Here is a 22,853-nt window from a genome sequence, read left to right on the forward strand (position 1 = left end):
TTTTCATCACTTGAAAAAAAAACTTATACTTTCTTTTCACTCCAATCATTTCGGTTTTCTAAGGAATCACAATTTTAAGAAAGAGAGCAACCAAAGAACAGTACTAATCCAGATAACAGAGCGAAATGGCTTTTAACTTGAATGACCTTTAACCATGAACTTTAATGTTCATCTTAACATGCCAAGCCTGTGAATTTCACCCCTTAACTCTTCTTCCAAGAAAGTGCGCGAAACGACTGTCTTTGGTTAATCTTCCTGGAAAGCCTATTCGTGGAACGCATTTACTGCCTCCTCAGCTCTTGAAGACAATTCCTCTGTTTCTGAGTTGAAGAACATGTTTTTGTTTGCTGCTTTGAAGATCATTGGGCTTCGAATCCGAAAATGATAGCATAACCGGAATTCGAGACGATAGAGGTTTTTGTTGGTCTGGTCTCGTGTGTGTCATAGGTCATACTCAAAACAACCTTTGCTAACCAGAGTATCCATTGCAATCACATTGATTCTTCAGCCAGTATTTACTGCGTATTCTTTTGGAAACGTACAGTCTGTTTAAAGTAGTACATTCTAAGTGAAAGTTGCTGCATAATGAAACGAACAAGACCGATAACAAGCTTTTTTCAACTCAAAGAAAAAAATTAAAATGACGAAAAGGATTGCTCTAAAAAGAGAAAGTTAACGTCGTCTGAAGAAAACGAAATACAGTCTGCAAAGCAGCGTTAGTCCCATCAGACCCTTCTGAAGGTAATTTTATTTTAATTCAAAGGAAAAACTACATAGCATTACATGAATAAAATGTTTAAAAACGAGATGAATCTAGATTATTTCTATTAGCTTGGTTCGGATTAAAAAGTAGAAAATAAAAGACCACTGTTTATAATACCCGAAAATTGCTGTTGCTCTCTCAAATAGATATTTATGTAAATTCTAAAGCAGTTAATAAAATTAAAAATAAATATCTTTATAGATATATCTTCATAAGTATAATATCTTTATAGTCTGACCACCGATGAGATTGAAAGTCAAACATCCAGTTTACAGGCGGAAATGGAAGTATCTATTAGCTTTTAGGGATGCCAGCTTTTGTAGATATGTGTTAGCCTCTAAATTAAGCAGTCACACTGAAATGAACGGAACACGCTCATCAGATGTTTGATTTCCCCCTGATTTGGATAGACTGGTTTTGACAAGACGTTGCTAGAAAATTTCACTTTTAATTAAATGGAGGGAAAAGAAAAAAAGTTGAATTTTCCGTAACATTAAAAAAATAAAAAATTCTTTGCTTTTGTTTTGTTTGATACAAGTATCGGAATTGGGGCACGCCATTCCAAAGTATGTAAGATTCACCTCCCTCTTATTTTTTTTAATACTAAAAAAATTTACACACACACACACACACACAGAGATATATATATATATATATATATATATATATATATATATATATATATATATATATATATATATATATATATATATATATATATATATATATATATATATATATATATATATATATATATATATATATATGTATGTATGTATGTGTATATATATATATATATATATATATATATACATAGACATGGGAACCGGTTCGCTTTCGCTCACTTAACTAGATGGATCAGCCTACCGAAGTTCGGAGGGGAAAATGATTCTCCCTAGGAGTAGACGCGGCAGACATTGTGAGGGCAAATACAGTAGAACCTCTCAATAAGGGACACTAAGGGGACCGAAAATTTTCACCCTTAAATAGAGGTGTCCCTTCTTCGGAGGTATATGAAATGATTAGATATTAATTCAGAATAATTTCGTAATAAACATGAACTATTAACATTTAAGATAAAATGATAAAATGATTTATGTATACTGAATAAATTCAAAACCATTCAAATTTCAAAATTTATTCTTTAAATAATTAAAATTTAATCAAAAATTTGATTATCCTAAAGTTTTGGAAGATACATGAACTATTTTGAAGTAATTTCTTACATGAGTTTATTTGATTTCATGCAATTTAAAATTCAATACAGTATAAATTTCAATCAGTGTTCACACCTCAAGTTTTTTTCACAAAGCTATTCGTGGGCCGTTGACTATCCATCGGCTGTTAGCCTACTTGAATAAAGTGCTCAGAGAGAAAATGAACAGGCATATAAATTTTAGCAAGACTTTTAGAATACGTCAGTATACGTTCATGTCAACCTTTCTCCAATTGAGTTAAAGACTCAAATTCCAGTAAATTCAATACTTTGTATGTATTAATTTTTGTATGTTTTCTCTGTAACTGTCCCTTAAATAGAGTGTCCCTTATTCAGAGGCAAATGCATGAAGCTCCCAATGACCAGAAAAAATGTCCCTTAAATAGAGGTGTCCCTTATTTGGAAATGTCCCATAGAGGAGGTACTACTGTATATTGGTGGTTGAACACCATTTGCTTCATTTCTCAGCTTTTTTCAGGTGGATGAAACTCAATCATGCCGACTTCGTGTTCAGCATTTAAGTGTACGAATAGAGCAAAGAAAGGAAGCAATGTATCTTTCTACAGATAAGAGTGAGTTTGTATTTAGAAGCGTAGAATTTAGTTTGAGCTACTATAAGGTTAAATAATCAACAGGAGTAAAAATATTGTAACGCATACTACTATTTGATAGGAAAAATAAAGGAGGGCTGACGAAACCGACTAAGGATAGTGTTAAAATTTGCTCAGAAACAGAAAAGTGTATCCGTAAGTATATTAACAAAGGTTTACCAAAAATGTGTGTGGTCAAAATAAGAACCAAAATTGTCAATTTAGTGGTAGCCAATTTTACTTGCATTTCATTATTTAAAGAGATCAATCATGGCAATGATGATAAAGATAGGGAGCATACACTTCAACTAATAAAATTACTTGCAAACCAATATGTTAAAACTAGATGTCACCATATTTCTAAGAATCTCAATTGTAAGCGTAGTAGAATCAGACAAAAATTAACAAAAACTCTTTAATAACGATTAAATTATGCGTTAAGTGTAAAATAGCATAAATAAACTTATACCAAACAGCATTTTATTTTAATTTTGCTTGAAGTAAAACATGAACAATTACTAAGTTAACATATAAGCTGATTACGTATAGTTTTATGCAATTTACTAGCTTTTAGAACAATATAACGATAACTAATGCTTCAACTTTAAGTTTGAAAGATACTAGGAAACCATACGATAGTGTAATAACGAAAAATATTGATGATTTAGTAGCAATGGAAAGAGCTAAGTACATCATGTGTCTAGATTCGTAAATTTTTTGCATTCGTGTCCCCGTAACCGAAATATGAAGTTTGTAGTTCTCTCGTAATTTTAAGAAAAGTTTAAATTTAGCAAGTTTCAGTGAGAAATGGATAACATTTTTCACACGCATGCAGGCAGATACCGCTCGAAAACTAAAGTCTTTTGTATTTTTAAGGACAAAAAACTTTTAGATCAATCAAAAAATAGCGTTGAAAAGTTGTCACCATTAAAACCTGCACGTAATAGAGAATTAATAGCAAATTTTCGTGTTTTATCAACAATTTAGTTGCAAGTGTTACATATTATTTTATTTCATAATATTTGTTATTGATTCTGATCCGAAAGTGGATGTGAGATTTACAAATCTATGTACCTTATGCCATTTTTGTTCAATAAAAATATTTTGTAAATTTTACTTCTTGCAATTTAAAGTACATATTCTGTTTACGAGTAATTAAACATGTTATCATGACTTTAAAAGCCATTCAATATCAATTTTGATTTCTTAAATTTATAATTTATTACCAACCAAAAGTACATATAAATTTACCCATAAATTGCAAATTTTATGCAGTAAACTTCAGATATATCCGAGTTAATTTAAAATCCCTTTATTTGAAAATATGCGAGAATTCACACAAAATACGAGATGCAGCGTAAAAAATCCTCGTAATGATTAAAACTGACTTATCCGTTACCCAAAAATTAATTTTTCGTTAAAGACAAAAGTATACTTTAATGTTTCGCATAATTCCGAATGACGAATGAGTTACAAATTAAGAAGATGCGAAATCTATTTTCTGTTTTGAAATTACCTCCAATAGTTAATTTCGAACAGAAAAATTATTTTGAGGATTTTTTTTTTCAAATTGAAAAAAAAAATCTTTCACTGAAAGTACTATTTTAAAACAGAAAAATCCCAGAAAATTGCGGAAAACGAACCGATAGTAAGCTTATGTGATGCGCGGTGTAAAGTTCTTGCCCTACCAATGGCGGACGATCGCTGGTTGAAAAGGAATCACTTTTCTACCACAGGATGATCCATCTAGTTAAGAGAGCGCGAGCGAACCGGTTTCCATGTCTATGTATATATATATATATATAAATATATATATGTATATATGTATGTATGTATATATTAGGGTGTTCCAAGATATAATGGCGGAAAAAAAAATTGTGAAATCGAATACGTATACCCTCCACATTTTTTCCATTTCACTTCAGAAACATGAGAAAAAAGTTTTATTGCAATAAAATAACGGGAACCCGTGCCGACTTGAGGTCAAAGTTGGACCTGAAATCCTGTACGGCGACTACAGTGGAAAGATTGCTAACTTTATAATTCCTTACTACACGCGACATCAATTTATTTAAAGCAGATATTTACAACAATATTAGACTACAAGAAACATTTCTGCACATATTTTTATTTCAATATTTGCTTTTTGCAGTCAGGATAGAGCTTCCGGTGCTCTTGAAAGCAATGTAACACAAATTGTTTTTGTTCCTCATCAGCTGTTAGCACACCATGTAAGTCCTGCATCATTTTCACCGCTCTTTTAGCTGCATCGTTTGCTGCTCTAAGCATTGAGACAGTCTTTTTAACATCAAGAAATGAAATATTATTGACCATACTATAAAAGCTGGATGAATTTTTGTAGAGCAGGCTTTTGAGATAATTGGGTCCACATTTTCGTACACTTTTTTCAAAAAGCACAAATCTTTGTTGGGTGCTTTGACTGCCAAAACGCATTGAAGACATGGTTTCACGTATATTGTCACTACAAACAAACAGACATCAAACAATGCTTCATTTTCCTTAGTATCTAATTTAGTTGTGAACTAAATGGTAATAGTTTTAGGGAGTAAATCGCTCGAGCCATCCATCGAGCTTGGTGCATGGCTCCCGGTGGTCGTATTTTAATTCATTTTCTGTATCTCCACCTAAAAATATGATAAGCAGTTCTATCAACTCTTGATAGTCATCCCTGACCGTAATATTAGTAAGTTCGGAACGGTAAAAGTCAAGTAAATTTTCAAAGTTAGAGTACAGTTCGGAACAACTCCGCAGTTCCTCCATAGCACTGTATTTTAGTGGGATAGATCAGTTCATATATATGATGGCGGCAAGCAAAGAAAAGCATTTCTCTATCAAATTTTTGCTCAAGAATAGCGCAAGAACCACTTAAAGGACCTGTCTTGGAAGCTGTAGTATTACAACAGAGAGTTTTGAACTTAGTCTTCGAGATTCCAATCTGAAACTGCCTTTCAAACAGCCTGAGTTTGTTCTTCTCCTGTAGAATTATCCAGTTTAGACTCAGCAATGAGTTGTTCGTCACATCCATATGAAATAACTATAGATAAGCGATCTTCTTTTGATTTTTGAGCACTCAAAGCAGGCAACAGTTTCATATCCCAAGGTAAATTCACAACGTATGGTACCTCGTACTGAAAACCATTTTTTATTCTTTCCTCGTGCTTTTTCCGCTTTTCGGTTCGGATTCTTTGAATTGAAGATTTACCTATGGGAAATTCATCAATGTTACACCCAAGTGCGTTAATAGTAGCTTCAAGATTAAACACATAATCTCGTATACTTGGACACCTTTCCAATTCAGCAACTGACTTTGGAATAATAAAATCCCTTCTCATTACATATTTACTTGTTCCAGGTTCTGATAATTTGTTGTTCCAGGTTCTGATATACTTGTTCCAAATTCTAATATACTTGTCCCAGGTTCTGATAAACTTGTTCCATGTACTAATTTGTATGTTTCAGGGAAATCTTCTAAATTAATATTTTCACTAGAGCTTGAAGAGGAATCTTCTTGTACAGGTTCATACAATTCCGAGGGTGTTGAAGCGGAATCGTATTTCATGCGCCTGTTTTCTTTTTTGACAGCTCAAAGTCGATCGATTTCCTCTTTGTCGGCCAGTTTTTTATCCACTCCACCTAAAGTGACCACGTCGGCCGGGCTCTCTTTGGAGTTGCAAGAAAATCCCATCTTCCTCTATTTTGATTAACCGAAGTGCATCAGCATGTGCAATATTGAATAAATTGTTTAAATTACTCTCAAATTCTTGTTGACACTGCCTGAATACTTCTTGCAGTTTCTTTGCATTTTTTGTAAGTCTCTCCAAATTTGATACAGGTTTTTAAGTTTATTCACACAATTTGGCAACGATTTGGTGGGAATGCGTACCTTTTCCCAAAATATGATGCATTCCCGAATAGCGAGATTTGCACTTTCACTGATGGTTAAATTTACTTCTCGAATGTTATAAAACAAAACAGACAGATCTTGTCCGTTAGAGGGAAGTTTCAAGCCCGTAATTTGGTGTTTTACGACTTCTATTGAAAATATCCCTTCTTTCGAACTTTGCAATTCCACTGCCATGTTTCGTTCCCTATGGAAGGACTATACTGCGCTCGCTAACCGGAATGTATTCGTACTGACACGTTTGACGGTTTACAAATTGCCATGGATACCCCCCCCCCCCCCTCCCCAACATATGTTTTTCTGTTTTCATTTGTTTTCTGTGCACCATTTACAGCTGTTTTGAGCTTCGCAAAGTATCGCGTCGCCAGCGTTCGCTTGCTTATGAATACACGTGCTATATTTACAAGTTTAGGCTTTCAGGCGCAAGTCGGCACTAAAATTACTTTAATTCTTAATATGAGCACAATTATGTTTTTCTTGCACTGGCGGCGTGTGGTGATACACTTGATTCACGTAAATTTACTAGTATAGCAGCTATGAATTTTTTTCCCCCAACTGCGTTTCTGAGTGAAATATACTAAACTAATTTTTTTTCAAAACCCAACCAAAAGTTTTAGGGGTGCGGCGCACCCCCGTAAATTCGCCTATGTCCTCGGCACTATTTCTCGGCACTATTGCTTCAAAAACCCGTTTTTGGCTGTATTTGAAAACGATAGGAGAAAACGTGAAAATATTCCGAACCGAAATATTTTTCGGAACTAAAATCCATTTTAGGCTATTTTTGGGAAGGAAGGGTTTTGCAGCTCCCAAGTGGATATTTCTAAAAGCGCAATTTTATGATATCTTTGGTGACGTTAACAAAACTGGGAAGCTTCGGCGGATCTTTCCGATATTTTTCGATATTAATATCTGAAAAACACAACTATAGACTTTTGTCCATCTCACTTCGACGATTGATAGGTATATGCATTAGCTCCGTAAAAAGTTACATAAGCCAGGCAATTCTCCTCCAGAGTTTTTTAGAAAATCGTATTTTACGCATTGTTTGATAACGATGGGACAAAGAGCGGGCGGGGGTTTAGTGTGCCCTCACGAACTGTTTTTTGAAACTGAAGTCAATTTCAAACTGAGGGGGCGTGATTAGGGGCCTCTCTAAAGACGCTAATTGAGATTATCTTTGGTAGTAATGTTTGGAAACGGATTTCGGGGTCGTCCATCGCAAAAATTTCGAAAAAGAAATACGAAAAATGTCATTAAGCAAATTTTGATGACATTAAGAAGAGACGGCTGTCCTCTGAAAACACACTTTGGATTTCATAGCCAATGTTTTCAGGCTATGTTTGATTAAGTTAAGGTGGAAGGGGTGAATCAGAGATTTAATTTGGTTTAAGATTGGTGGTTCAAACAGCAAAATTTTCCGAAATTAAAGTCCTAAGAACTCAATTTTAAGCCTTCTTTAGTCTCGTCAAGGTCATGGCATCCTTTTGGATCTTCGTTTTGGAGCTACGTTTAAATTTACTACCCGGAGCAAAAGCCCTGATCTGAAACCGGGCTGTTCATTCGTGATTTTAATTCGAAAAAAAATGCTGTAAAGGGGGGAAATTATAAAATTTTAGTTTGTCATTCATATATGTTTGTCTCTCAGGGGAGTCGCAATTTTTCACTGTCTCTCCACGCATCCGCGATTGTTGAAAACATAATTTGTTGTTTGAAATGCTTGCGAGAATATCTAATCAGTATAGCTTTTTTTAAATATAATATAAAATATGATTTCATTGTTTAGGTCTATAAAAGCTTGGGGGGGGGGGGAAACATTAGTGGCCTCCCTGGGCCCTGAATGCTCCTTTTAGAAGACACCATTTCATGCTTCAAGAGGAGGCCATTTCCCTCATCCCCCCCCCTGTATCCATGCCTGATTGCCGGTTCTGTCACAAATTTTGCAACCAAATGAAGCATGTGTGTAAAGTGTAGATATTAATGGACAATGAACCAACACAATGTTTTCTAACAATCTATTTTTTTTTAAACTATGCTATGCTGTCGGGAAATCGGCACTTTGATGATTGAACATTTAAAATTCAGCATATTTATTTGATTTATTATAAGTTATCTTGTGAGAAATTCTTGAGGAATTTTGCTCGATTAAAAGAACTATATGATGTGGCCTGCGGCCGCCCCTTGCTTTGGCCGCCCTTGTGCGGTGCACACGCTGCACACCTGCTAGGATCGGCCCTGATCAGGGCCACCTCTGCCCTAATTTAACCCGCAGAAGAGCTCCCGTAGTTTTAAATTTTCTAAAAAAACTTTGTTTGTTTGACTATGAAATTCTCACACACTCGGACTCGCTTTTGCATTTCCTCGTACACACACGCAGATGCACACTGTATGTGTGTGGCGATCCCTCCCCCCCCCCTCCATTATTATGTTCAAACAATAAAAAACAAATTTTAAACTATTTCAGTAAACTTTCAATTCATTAATTATTTTTGAAAATAAATATTTGAAATACTAATTATTTGCATTGCTTGTGAAATTAATTTGTAACGTTTATGCCTTATCACAGGCCTATTTGGTTCTTTCTATTAACACCTAAGCAGTTTCAGAAATTGTTCGTGCCCAAAACAATAAGTTCGTTTGGGGAGAGGGAGGGGAGGGTAGTCTTCAGCGTGACCCCTTCCCCTAAAATAGTAGTCAGTATTCGCTCCTGTATCTCAGTACGCAGGGTATTGGCCACCGCTTTCATATGCAGTGGACGCCGGTTAATTGAATCAGCGTGTAATTGAATATTTAATCGACCGCTTTAATGAATCAAATTGTCAAAAACAGAACAGAAACAAGCATTACTGAATTCGCCGCTTTATGGAATCAAAACTGTTTCGAACAAACGTAATTCATATAAGCGGCGGCCACTTTACTTGTCTATCTTGTTTACGGACATCAACCGATAGCAGAACCACACCCCAAAACTCATGGAAATTGGTCTGGAGTGCAACTAGCCAACCCTTGTTTTCATATGAAGTTTCTTTATAAACTGAAGCTCGAGAGAGAAGACCGCCCTCTGTCCCCCCCCCCCCAAAAAAAAGGGTTCTAGAGGATTTCCGACAAAGAAAAATTATTCGCGGAACGTGTGGTTCCATCAGCACTTAGTAGCCTCAGTTCGTAATGCAGTGCCTACAAAAATACAGTGGAATAAAGCGGATGAGATTTTTTCTCTTGAGCAGGGCTTTATTTTTACGACTCAGAGCTCGGAAAATTTTATACACACATATAATAGCTCACAGGTACCATATAGGCTTGGTAGAACGTTTAGAACAGTGGTTCCTAACCTGGGGGCGACGTCCCCAAAGAGCCGTTCGGCTCCTCAAGGGGCAACAAATTCGTGAGAGGTAATAGGCAGGCGATGATGGTCTAAGAGACAATTATAATAAAAAGTCAGCGAATTAAATACTGAAAAATAAAATGTATACCAAACCGATTTTTAAGAATTCATGTAAGGAATCACAAGTTAAAAAGAAACAATTTAACGTTCAAAATAGTTTCTCTCACACATTAGTTGAACATTATTTCATCGTTCATCTTCAAGTTTATAAATTTACAATTTTTATTACATTTTTTTTTTTTTAATTCTAAGTGTCAATGTCTTTTATTTTTCCAGATTCAAATTCAAAAAATTAAATAATTTCATAAAAAAATAGTTTTGTTCTTGAAAAGTTCGTCAATGATCTTACTGAAGTATTTCTCTTTAAATGTACTTGTTTCTTTTTGGAAGGAAAAAAAACGTATAGAACATACTTTTATTTATTCTTTTTTAAATTATGTTTTATTTTAAGATCAATAGGATAAGCTTGGTTCATATATCATCCACATTTTATGTAAAATCGAAAGAAGGCATTTATATTTCTAATAATATCATTGTTTACAATGCTAACTCACGGTTCTTTCAAGGAAGAAAGGAGAGAAGGCGGGGGGGGGGGGGGCTTAGGTGTCAGTCAACATCTAAAGGGGGCGATGGGCCCGAAAAGGTTGGAAACCACTGGTTTAGAATATGTATCAATCTATGACTATGCCATCTATTGCTGAATTATAATTTTGCATCAGTCGATTGCGTGGTTTCATCCTGGGGAAGAACTCGCGGAGTTGTCGATCATTTGTCCAGAGACGGTGTCAGGGGGTTAACGAAGTGGCGGTCCGAGTCGTCTGAGTTTGCGCAAAAAGAGCGAGCATCTGTGTGAACTTTCGACCCATTTTCCGGGGAAAGTGACCGCCACGTGAAATCACGCGGCATCAGATCAGCATTGACGATTCTTTTTCGGACTCACTTTTTCATCTCTGGAACTGGGGGCGTGAAATACGCTTGAAGATACGAAAAAAATAAAACCCACCTTCCCACCGGTTGACTTCTCATAATTATACGGTTCCACTCGCCGATTTCTAATCGGCGAAATATGTTTTCAAATCTTACTGGTCGTGGATCAAAAAAAAAAAGAAAAAAGAGGGCGGTGGGGGAGAGGGGAATAGCACTCTGGTCTTGGGATGAGTCAGCAGAGCAGTGACAAAAGAACGAAACTGGTTATTCTCCGCAAACGTTATCCTGTCCTGTAGTTTTAAGAAATCAAATCATTCTAATGGCGTTATTTTATTCTTCATCAAAAAGGAGTGCCGAAGCCTTTCCAAGAATCCTAAAAAATAAAAGGAGGTGAATGAAAATTGTTATTCAGAAATTCACCAACTTTGAATGTAAATACCTGCGCAACTGTCGAAGCTGTAGCAAAAATAAAAACGCCTACAGGGAGTCATTATTTACTCTTCAGTTTTGCAACCGTTGATTTTGCTAGAAAGTTAATAGCTTTCAAGGTAACATAAAAGAACTGAAAAAAAAAAAAAAAATACATGCCTAAAATCTAAGTTGATGGCGGCATGTTTCCTTGGCGTCGCACAGTGGTCGATTTTATTGAATCTAGCTGGACAAAAATCAAAATTGCATCTTTGTTATTTCGCGATAAGTAATATTTTATTAGAAACTTAAATACCTATAAATCAGGGAACCATGTCTAATTTGGACGGGAAGTTCCTGAATTTTTTTCTGTAATGGGTTAAAGTTCGCATTTAGCAAAAGTGCATTTTGTGGCCTTCTACATGGAAGATAATCAATTATCGTTAAAATTTGTCTGCTTAATTTTAAATTATTTATGTTTATATATTGTCATTGTGTTATCCAATGTTAATATTATTTATCAGTTTCATTAATTAAATACGAGTTTTAAATGAATTTTTTTCCAAGATAAAAAGTGACGAATAATACACCATTTCATCAAAAGTTATTAGAGCAGCAAAAAAATTCTCCACGAGCCTCCGCCTTCTAATTTACGTTTTTATGTACCTGGTATATCTAAAACCATCTGGGCAAAATACTATAGCCGGATCTATCCGGCCATACGAGTATTATCAATTTTCATGAATCATGGTGCCAAAAACTAAATTTCTATTCAATAAAGATGATCATGTTTGATTTCCTTTTCCCTTCAGTAATGTTTTTTTAACTATCGTCTGCTGTTGAATGTCGTCTGCTGTTTATTTTTAAAACTTTTTTTTTTGCCTTTGGCAACTACAAGTAATTTTTATAACTATTCTAAAGTTTTTTTTGGAATGCAGTGCAGATGGTAGTAATAACGTTCGTCTCTGCATATGTAAGTGAAACAAATATATTTTCCTATCATTAATTCATGTGACTTTATGCTGATTTAATGGTTTCATTAAAAAAGCAAACTCTTTTTGATGTTTGGCTTCTAAATAAGGACTCGAATAGTGTATATAGTTTTGTGATTGAAACTTTAAACTTGAATGACTGTAAGAATGATATTAAGCTAAGTGTTGTAAATACTGTAAATAATTTTTGTGTACATGTAAAAGACAAATGGAAGCGTTGCTCTTCCTCACAGAAAACTTTCTTGCGAAAACATTCTAATTGGTTAAAAAGTGATATTATATTTGATGAAAGAGTTGTTAAAGAAGCTGTCATAAGACTTCCAGGATCTTCAAAAATACAGCAAAATTTTGCAGCTCGCGGTCGACCAACAACAACTTTTGAAAATTGAAGCCTTAAAACTAAAAAACGTAAAGTCGCATCTGTTATTCAAGATAGTAGTCCAGAGCAATTAGTTTTTGCCGCTCAAATTAGTCTTCGTTCTTCAGGAAAACGAGATGCTGCAGAACTCTTACAACAAGTAAATGTGTCACCAAAAAGAGCTACTAGAATTAAAACGGCTTTAAAAAGAACCGTAACAAATAAAGTGGTGAAACTAACTCCTGACCAAGCTTTAGCCTACTATGTAAATACAAAACTGACAAAAAGTCAGTACATTGAAACACACAAATTAGCTAAAAATCAGAATGCAAATATATATCCATGTTATGAAAAAATATTAGAATCAAAGAAAAAATGTTATCCAGATGATATATATATAACTGACATTTCTGCCGAAATAAATCTTCAGTCGCTTACAAATCATACAATATTGCGGCTTTTTCAAAGTGAATGGGAAAAATTCGAGGAACTTTTAACGGTAGATACTTCTTCCATAAATATGATTTTTAAATGGGGATGTGACGGAGCTTCTGGTCAAAGCACTTATAAACAGCAATTCGAAAGCACTGAAGTCTCTTACGATGATTCATCTGTGTTTACTATTTCATTAGTACCACTTCAATTAAAAAGTCAAGAAAAGGAGCTCTGGAAAAATCCTCGGCCATCTTCAACCAGATATTGCAGACCAATAAAAGTAATTTTTGAAAAAGAGACTCCAACATTAATCAAGAAAGAAGTTGATAAAATAGAATCTCAAATAGCAAGCCTTTGTCCTTCAAAAATAAAAATTAATGATAGAGAATTTTTGGTGGGACAATCATTGGTAATGACTATGGTTGATGGGAAAATTTGTAGCATTCTAAATGAACAATCTAATCAAAAATGTTACATTTGCGGAGCCTGTCCTAAAGAAATGAATGCGCTTGAGAAACATACTCAAAAATCAATAGATCCTTCAAAATTCAGATTTGGATTATCAGGTTTACATGCTTGGATCAGATGCTTCGAGTGTCTTCTTCATTTGTCATATAAACTTGAAGTGAAAAAATGGCAAGTAAGAAATCAAGAAGATAAGGAAACGGTAAAAAGGCGTAGAAATTATATTCAAGACAGATTTAGAAAAGAAATGGGCCTTTTGGTAGATATGCCGAAGCAAATTTCTGGAACAACAAATGACGGAAACACTGCTCGCAGATTTTTTGCTAATCCGACTTTGTCATCCGATATAACGGGATTAGACATTGAACTTATACAGCGTTTTTCAATAATTTTACAAGCTGTTTCTAGTGAACAAGAAATAAATGAAGACGAATTTGAAAAGTTTACTTTTGACACTGCGAAACTGTATGTTCAACTATATAACTGGTATTTTATGCCGGCTAGTGTACATAAGTTGTTAATTCATGGAAGACAAATTATTGAGCATGCCATTCTACCAATAGGACAACTTTCTGAAGAAGCGCAAGAGGCTCGAAATAAAGATTTCAAAGCTTTCCGAGAATATTTCTCACGAAAATATTCAAGGCAAAAAACTTTGGAAGACATAATACATATGTTACTTATTACGTCTGACCCTTTAATTACAAAGCTGAGAAGCAACTCTAAAAAACATGAGAATTTACTATCTAAAGAAGCTGCATTGTTGTTGAGAAACAATCAAAAGATAAACTACAGTTCCTCGGACAGTAGTTCTGCTGAAGATGACGAAAATTTTAGTTATTGACGCTTTTATTTTATGTAGTTTTATGTTTACTATCAATATAACGACCGAATTAAAACTTTTAACTCGGTTTGACAAACCAAAGTATTTTTGTCCAGCTAGATTTGTGAAATCGACCACTGTGCGTCGCCTTGAAATGCCTAATAGCAATGGGGGGGGAGGCAATCACAGATTAGAAGAAGGACAGGTGGGGCCGATCACCACCCCGAAATGCATTGCTGAACCGGCAGTAGAATCGACTATATCCCTGAATTTTTTTCCTAAATTGAAATAATATAATTATGGGCCACTTTTGATGATTTTAGGGGGAAGGGACGAAATTCGGGATTTAACTCCGGTATTGTTCGAAATTTCGAAAAACGCAGTTTTACAAATGATTTTGGTGATATTAATGAGAGGGAGGTTTGGGAGTTTCTATTATAATTTTTCCAAAATTGAAGTTTAAAATTGTGTATGTAATCTGTTGTCCCCCCCCCCCCCAATAAAATGTATTGAATATATACCGCCCCTTCCCCTCTCCTGGAAATTACGGGCCTCTGCTTCCCTTAGCATTTTTTTTAAAGAAAAATATTTGGTTTTTCATAATGCAACATTCAGTTTCAACTTCAGTATTTTAATGTGTTTGAAATAAAAGCGTCTGTGGCCAAAGTAACAACACTTTTACCGTCTCGTACTGAAATGGTACTTGGGACCATTTTTTCCACTTAATTTCATGTTAAACTTCATCTATCCTGAACATATCTATCCTGCAGTTTTAGACGATTTTGGTGATGTTCAGGAGAAGAGAGATTTTGGGACTTCGGAATTTTCTCAAAATCGAAGTTTTAAAAGCACGATTCTAAGCCATGTTCGGGAACAAACAATTTTTGGAAATTGAAACTTCAAAAAAGTTGACTTTAGATAATTTTCGGTTGTGTTGGGAAAAGAAGTTTTTAGCCTTCTTCCTCAGAGTTTTTTCGTAAGTGGAATTTCGAGCGTCTAAACACGAAGTTTTATACGCTCTTTGATGATATTAGAGGGAGCTAAGTTTTAGGGGATCTCTAGAATATTTTTACAGTTGAAGCACTGAAAACGAAAGTTAAGACTATCTTTGATAGTAGGGAGTGGGTGTGTTTCTATGGGAATACGGTGAGAGCGCTCTCCTGGAAGTTTTTCGACACTGAAACTCTAAATACGGAATGTAAGTTATCGTTGCTGATGTTACGGGAAGGAATGGAATATGGATACTCTCCCTTGCTATCAAAATCAAAGTTTCAGAAACACAATTTTAGGCTACCTCTGATGTAGTAAACTGAAGGGAATAAGGCTTGAGGAGAATTTTTTTCTTTTTCAAAACTATTTGATTGCTTTGGTTTTCTATACAGAAATTTTCAATTTCCAGATAGTTTATTTGTTTGAAATATGTCTGCGGCTTCAGTAAAAAAACTTTTAATATTTTAGACTAGTGTAATATTTTACCCTGATACTTTAAGTCTATTTTTTCACTTTATTTTAAGTATTATGCTTCTTGAATCTATTAATTAAGTTTTGTGTTTTACCTTTTTTTTCTTGCATTCAAGTACTTAGAACTTCTGGTGTGATAATTCATTACAATTTTTTTAATCTCTCTATCTGTATTTCAGCTTTTTTTATATTTAAAACGTATTTCCCTCGTCTGGGTAAGGTAATTTAATAATACAGAATCTCGATGTTCCTAAATAATATTTTAAGATCGCATTTAGAAAAAAAATATATATAGAATATATCTTTTTTCACTTTCACTGTATTTACTCGTTTAACACGTAATTATTCATTTTTAAGACTGAAGGTTTTTTTTTTTTTTTTTTTTTTTTTTTTTAAATATTAAAATGAAAGTGGAAGGTCAGCTTCTAAAAAAGGGGGAGGGGGTGACATATCAGTTATAAGAGGTGGTCTTCTTCTACTGTTGCAGGAATTTTGTAGAAACTCAGAAAAGTTTCTTGGGGATTTAAAGTGTTTTCTAATCTTGACATAATGTGTAACCCTGAAATTTCTGTCCTGCCATCGAAAATCACGGAGAAAATAAAAAAAGATTTCAATTGATCTTCTTAATAAGATATAACGTTATCATTTATACTATCTCATTTTGAATATCTGGTTGAGTACATTTTATCTCTCTTTGAAACCTCTGCCTAAAAAAAAACTTGAATAATGTTCATTCCTTCACTGCAAACTCTCAGTAACTGCATAAAGTTTCCTTCACCACTACCATGTCTTTGTGGCTTCTTTGTCTTGCGAACAGACCCGCTATTTAGGGCCCTCTAGATTTGAGAAAATACTGTATTTGGCACATGTAAGTGGACATGTTTTTTAATGTAATTTACATTGACCCTTTACCCTCCTTTACCCTCCCCCCCCCCCCATCCCCGTCCGTAAAAATTCGAAATGACGGGCCTGCTTGCGATGTAGTTCAGACTTCTGATAATAATTAGCAGCGTTTCGGCAACAATTCTTTGCTTCTAAGTTTTCATTCTAGACAGGTGCTTTACTTTTGTGCTCGCGAAGTATATTTTGATTTTAATACATAACAATTAAAAATTCCAACTTCATTTCACATGGAAAATTATGTTTTATGTAACTGTGCATTATCGTCCTTTTTTTTTTGGAATTAAAACAGTAATAAGTTCCCGAAAATAACGGATTTGATTTTAACAAATTCCAATTTTTGGGAGGGTCTGACTCTCAATTATTGAGGGGGTCCGGACCCCTCGGACCCCCGGCCACGACGCCCAAGCAGTGCCTGGGTTAAATATCGTCGCCTCAGAGCAACAGTACCACATCTTAGTGTTATTCCTGGGATTAGATCAGGCGACGATATTTTCAAACTACCCCACCTCCATGCAAATAATATATCAAGCTGGTTAAAAAACAATTCAGTATACAGTAGGATAAACAATGGTCTTCTTTCAAAGCCGCCAAATTCCCGCTGGTGAACCGCAAGACCCCGCAATGAGGGAATTCGTAGTTGGAAAAAGCTCAAACATTTTTTGAGCTTTATTTTCATTCAATTTTATTTAGTTTTTTTATTTGAAACAAAATTAGTTTGAATGGTTAATTTAGTTCTTGAATAAAAATGATTGGAGACACCTACTACAGAGAACCGCCAAACTGGACCCCCCCCCTCCATTTGGCACCCGAACACACTTATGAGTGCATCTGGATCTGCTCCTGTTAGATTCAATGAGAAAATTTTAAATTCATTTACGAGTTTAACAAAACGCTGAAAACCTAAAATGCAAAAGTAGTGGCGCCATCTATTGCAATCAAGGAGAAACATTTTGACATGTATTCTTTTCTTACATTTTAAACCATGAAACAGGGCTTAAAGAGGTTTTCTTCAAATGTACACAGAAAAAATTTATTCATCAAGTGTATACCCCCAAGGACGAGGGTGAATCCACCCTAAATTTCCGTGGCACCTCCCTCCTCCCCGAACGAATCCTGTCCTAAACGAGATCAAAGATCCAAACACCTTCAATATTCAATCCCCCTGAACACTTTAATTACTTTCTGTGCTATAAATCCACCTAACAAGTACCCCTACATTAATTAAAATAATTGTTTGCGTATGCGTAATGAAAATAAAAAGAGTCGAGATTTTTTTTAACTTGCTCTCATTATTATTTGGTGGCGACATCTATTAGCAGCAGCATCATGCATTTGATTAAATTTCTGGATATAAAATAAATACTTCTCAAAAGTATAACAGTGTTAATATGAATCATGTTTAAATATGAAGTAACTTTTTCAAATGAATTTTTTTTTGTATCAGTGCAAGACTTTATAAACACCCTGTACATTCATTTCAAAAGGGGCAAACTTCAAAAAATGAAGTTTTCCAGAAAACTGAAAACCTGTTTTACAAACATCATAGGAAATTCCCTGCTCATTTTAAAATTCAGTGCCCAGGACGTTGACCTCGGATGCTAATGCGATAACCTGGGCCTCCTTATTAGATTTTTTTTCTTTCTTTTCTTTTTTTTTTTTTTTTTTGAGAAATCACGCATTGCTTATTGTTCTCACTTGATCGTAGTTGATTTGACCTTTCCTTTCATTTTTTTTTCTTTGATAATCCAGAAAAAAAAATTTTAAGTAAAAAAATTCAATCAAAAATATAAGTTAGGTCGACAAGACAAAATCCATTTTATTACACTTACATTGAGAATATTTGTCATCAATCATTTTTGCATACGTTAATCTTTCTTAGAATAGAATAAGCAAATGTCAGGAGTGCCCACGTAAAAGCGCGGGGGAGGGGGTGTCATGGCGCAGACTGCTCCATTGAAATTTTTAGTGGGGTGTTTTGAGGGGCATTTTTCAATTTGGGGGGCTTTTCCATTTAGGGGGTCTTTGCGATATTTGGGGGAGGTGCACCCTTGCTTTTAGGAGGGGGCACCCCTGTAAATGTTAACAACAAACGATAATAAACAAAACCAAGGTTCGCCACTAAAGAAATTATGGCTGAAATGAAAATCTAATGAATTTTAAACGATCTCTCTTGCAGACGACAAATATTAGTTAGTTCCTACGAAATCTTTAAATTATCAGCTAAAGTTTATTAAGCTTTCTTTCGTGATTCACTTTGTTACTTGTAAACATGGCAGTGTTTCTCTTTTTCCCAACCATAATTTATGAAGTTAAAGTAACATCTTTGTTGCAGGGCTTCTTCCGGCGCAGCATCCAGAAAAAGATCGAGTACCGGTGTTTGAGGGACGAGAAGTGCCTCGTCATCCGACTAAATCGCAACAGGTGCCAGTTCTGCAGATTCAAGAAATGCCTCGACGTTGGCATGTCTAGGGACTGTGAGTTCTTTTTCTGTCACATCGAACTTTTATTGTATTGTGTATTATTATTATGCAGTGGCGCACACAGGGGGAAGGTCCAAGGGGTCCGCACCCCTCCCATCGCCCTTGTGTTTATTTCTTTATTTATTTATTTATTTGATTGACAATAATCCTACATATATAGTACGTAAAATAATTAAAAGCAACGGTGACAATAATTTCAGATTTAATAAAAGAAGAAGTAAAATTTATTTTCTCTCCTTCTTCCCCTGGAAAATCGAACTCTATGTAAACATAAATTGTTCTATAATGATGATTTTGCTTCGATGTTTTTATTTTCAATTAAGAGAAAAGTATAGTGCAGCTCTGGTTAGTTGAGCTGTGGCCTTGACTATGTTTACCTGTTTTAGGGGAGTTTAGTGAAAAATAGACGCGTTATTGACTCGGATTTTAATTAGAATATTTTTAAAAAACTACTCAACTCAACTTAGCGCCTTTTAAGTTTCTCAACTCAACTTAGCGCCAATTACCCCTTCCTATTTTCCGAAACTGAGGTAAACATTGTCAGAGTCGGAGCTCAACTTCTCAGAACCTCACGATAAATACATTCATTCTTGTGCTTTCTGGAATTGTAATCAAGTATTCGTTATTAATAAATTTTAACTATAATGCTAGGTCATTATTATTAAATTATTTTTAATGTTTTTTATTCCCGACAATCGATAAAATCAAAAGAATACACTATAAGGTATGATCAAAAGTATTGGGGCACTTTCAAAAAATCACATTTTTACGGTTTTCTCGAGAAATAAGACCAATTGCTCTGTAATTTTTTTCACATAAAAAGTATACTCTAGCTCTCAGTTTACAATAACAGTCAGTTTAAGTCTGCATCAGTTTAAGTTAATTACATCAGTTTAAGTCTGCTATTCATTTAAGGGACCAGCAACAAATTGAGGAACCAAAAAAAAAATGATTTTTGATCATTTTTCATTGTAAATAGCTGGGAATAAGCCATAAATGTCAGAAATAAATTAAAAATCCATCAAAAATTTATTTTTATATCTTCGTAAAAGTATCTCTTATACCCACGGAAATATAAGCATTTCTGTCAAAAATGCAAATTTTTTTGTAGGTTTTCAGCTTATATCACGCAGCGTTTTTCGTCAAACGTTACTAAACTTTTCAGAATATTTGACAGCGTATTAGAGAAACATAATAATAAAATTTGAAGTTAAAATATTGAAAGTTTAATGAAACATGAACGTTTAAAGCATTTAGATTTTCACTGCGCATGCACGAAAGATAGCAATTTATGACGTTTATAATCCAAAGCTCAGATATATTCTACAACTCAAAAAAAAAAAAATCCACCTCAATATTTTTAAAATTAAAAAAGTTATCAGTGATCTAATGAGCTGAATTTCAATAATTCTTGGATAGGCGACGAAAGGTAAGGGGTCGTTCGCAAACTGACAACATTTTCTTGCTATCGTTGCAGAGTGATTCATGATAAGAACGGATTTTTTATGAACGATCCCTCACGATTCGTCGTCTAGCCAAGTGTTATTAAACTTGGCTCATTAGATCGCTGATAACTTTTTAGATTTTAAAGATATCAAGGTGGAATTTTTTTCATGAAATGTAGGCTATATCAGGGCTTCCGATTATAAAGGTTATAAATTGCTATTTTTCGCGCAGGCGCAGTGAAAAATTGATTGCTTTAAATGTTCATATTTCATTAAATTTTCAATATTTTAACTTCAAATTTTATTATGATATTTCTCTAATATACTGTCAAATATTCTGAAAGGTTGGTAACGTTTAACGGAAAACTCTGCGTGCTTTGAGCTGAAAACCTTCAAAACAAATTTGCATTTTTGAAAGAAATGCTTATATTTCCGTGGATGTAAGAGATACTTTTACAAAAATATTCAAAATATAATTCTAGATAGGTTTTTAACTTATTTTTGAAATTTATAGCTTATTCCCAGCTATTTACAATGAAAAATGACCAAAAACCTTTTTTTGGTTCCTCAATTTGTTGTTGGTCACCTAAATGAATAGCAGACTTAACTGTTATTGGAAACTGAGAGCTAGAGTATATTTTTCATGTGAAAAAAATTACAGAGCAATTGGTCTTTTATTTCTCGAGAAATCCGTAAAAATGTGATTTTTTGGAAGTGTCCCAATACTTTTGGTCATATAGTGTATGTCTGAATGCGTGTTGAAGAATCGTGGACCTTTCGATCCTGGACCCACCCTATGAAAAATGCCTGTGTACGTCACTGTTAATGCACAGCATGTTCCTGTTTAACCTGCAAGACCTCTGTTTTCTTAACCTTTTATTTTAGACATATACTTGCAATTGCAAAAATAGTCAAAAAAAAAGTGTGTGTGTGTGGGGGGGGGGGTTAAAATATTTAAAGTTTGAAGCAAAAAAGGAAATAGTTAAAAAAATACGACATTAACTTTGAAAAAGTCTTTAAGTCCTTTACATTGCATTTAGTTAAATTACAAGCACGAAAAAAAAAAAAAAAAACACGAAAACTTTGAAATTAGTGTAACCAATATTAACCAAGCAGCGTTTTGTGACTTATACCACTTACACTCGTAGTCAATTGCACCTTTTTGGGGGAAATTATCTGTGCGCATAGAGTGGGATTTTTAATGTTGTTTGAGCTTTTATAGTGTGTTTTTACGTTTCGTCACAAAACATTTACATTTATTTTTCAACAGTGATGGAAAACATATATTTTTTTCTTTGGCACCACGTACTTTTTCTGGGGCGGTATGTTCCAATCTCAACTTCTGCATGGTCCATTGGTTCCAACTGATTTTGAACTCGAATATTTCCTTGAATTTTCGTCGCAAATGTTCTACTAAATCTTTTGCATTGTTTTTCAATGGAAAATATTTCCCTAAATACAATGTTGCATACAATGTTGCATATGCATATGCACGTATGCAATTGCATCTAATCCAGGCTCTAATGATGAAGCAACTATAAAATAATGTAATCAACCGCAAGCATTGCAAGGTTACAGAAACGCGTTTCGGGGTTCAAAGACGATATAAAGACGTAATATAGCTTTTTATACGGCCTCAAAGGGGACTTGGGGGCCGTATAAAATGCTATATTTTGTATTTTTTCACATTTTTTTTTCTTTTCACTTCAAACTTTCAATATCTCAACTCTGCATCTTATACTTTGATCATTTTTGCAATTAGAAGTATGTATCTAGGACATCCGGTATTTTTTTTGGATGTAAATTGTTGGAGGAATTTACAACCAAAAGCTCACAATTTTTTTATTGAAAAGGTTGTTCTTTGAACCCCGAAACGCGTTTCTGTAACCTTGCAATGCTTGCGGTTGATTACATTATTTTATAGTTGCTTCATCTTTAGAGCCTGGATTAGATGCAATTGCATACGTGCATATGCATATGCAATTGCGCCGCCTCTTGTTGTTTGTTTAAAATATTAATAATGTTTTCGCCTCCTATGAACTTTATGCTGCATAAAAATGGCAAATTTTCAAAATAATTGCCTATTAGTGCATTTTTCATTCACTTTTAGATTTTTTTCATGAAAAAAGATCACAAAAAACTATTTTGTTCTTCATAAAGAGTAAAAAAAAAAAAAAAAAAATCGGGCGACCTGTGTGTTTTTCTAGGGTCGCTCGATTTTTTTTCTGCAAACTATTAATACGCATTTTACTTTCTGTGCAAACGCCAAAAAATAAAATTAATTAC

At 34.3% G+C, this 22,853-nt stretch overlaps 1 protein-coding gene across 1 annotated transcript in view; it reads left to right on the forward strand.

The window, feature by feature from the left end:
* Positions 1-22,853, forward strand: part of LOC129216699 (ecdysone-induced protein 78C-like) — a 109,468-nt gene that overhangs the window by 71,576 nt on the left and 15,039 nt on the right. The window contains exon 3 of the mRNA XM_054850914.1: positions 18,975-19,116. Coding sequence (XP_054706889.1) covers positions 18,975-19,116 — 142 coding nt within the window. The remainder of the gene's footprint in view (positions 1-18,974; positions 19,117-22,853) is intronic.

Source organism: Uloborus diversus, chromosome 2 (genome assembly GCF_026930045.1).
Source record: "Uloborus diversus isolate 005 chromosome 2, Udiv.v.3.1, whole genome shotgun sequence".
Classification (NCBI taxonomy): Eukaryota; Metazoa; Arthropoda; class Arachnida; order Araneae; family Uloboridae; genus Uloborus; species Uloborus diversus.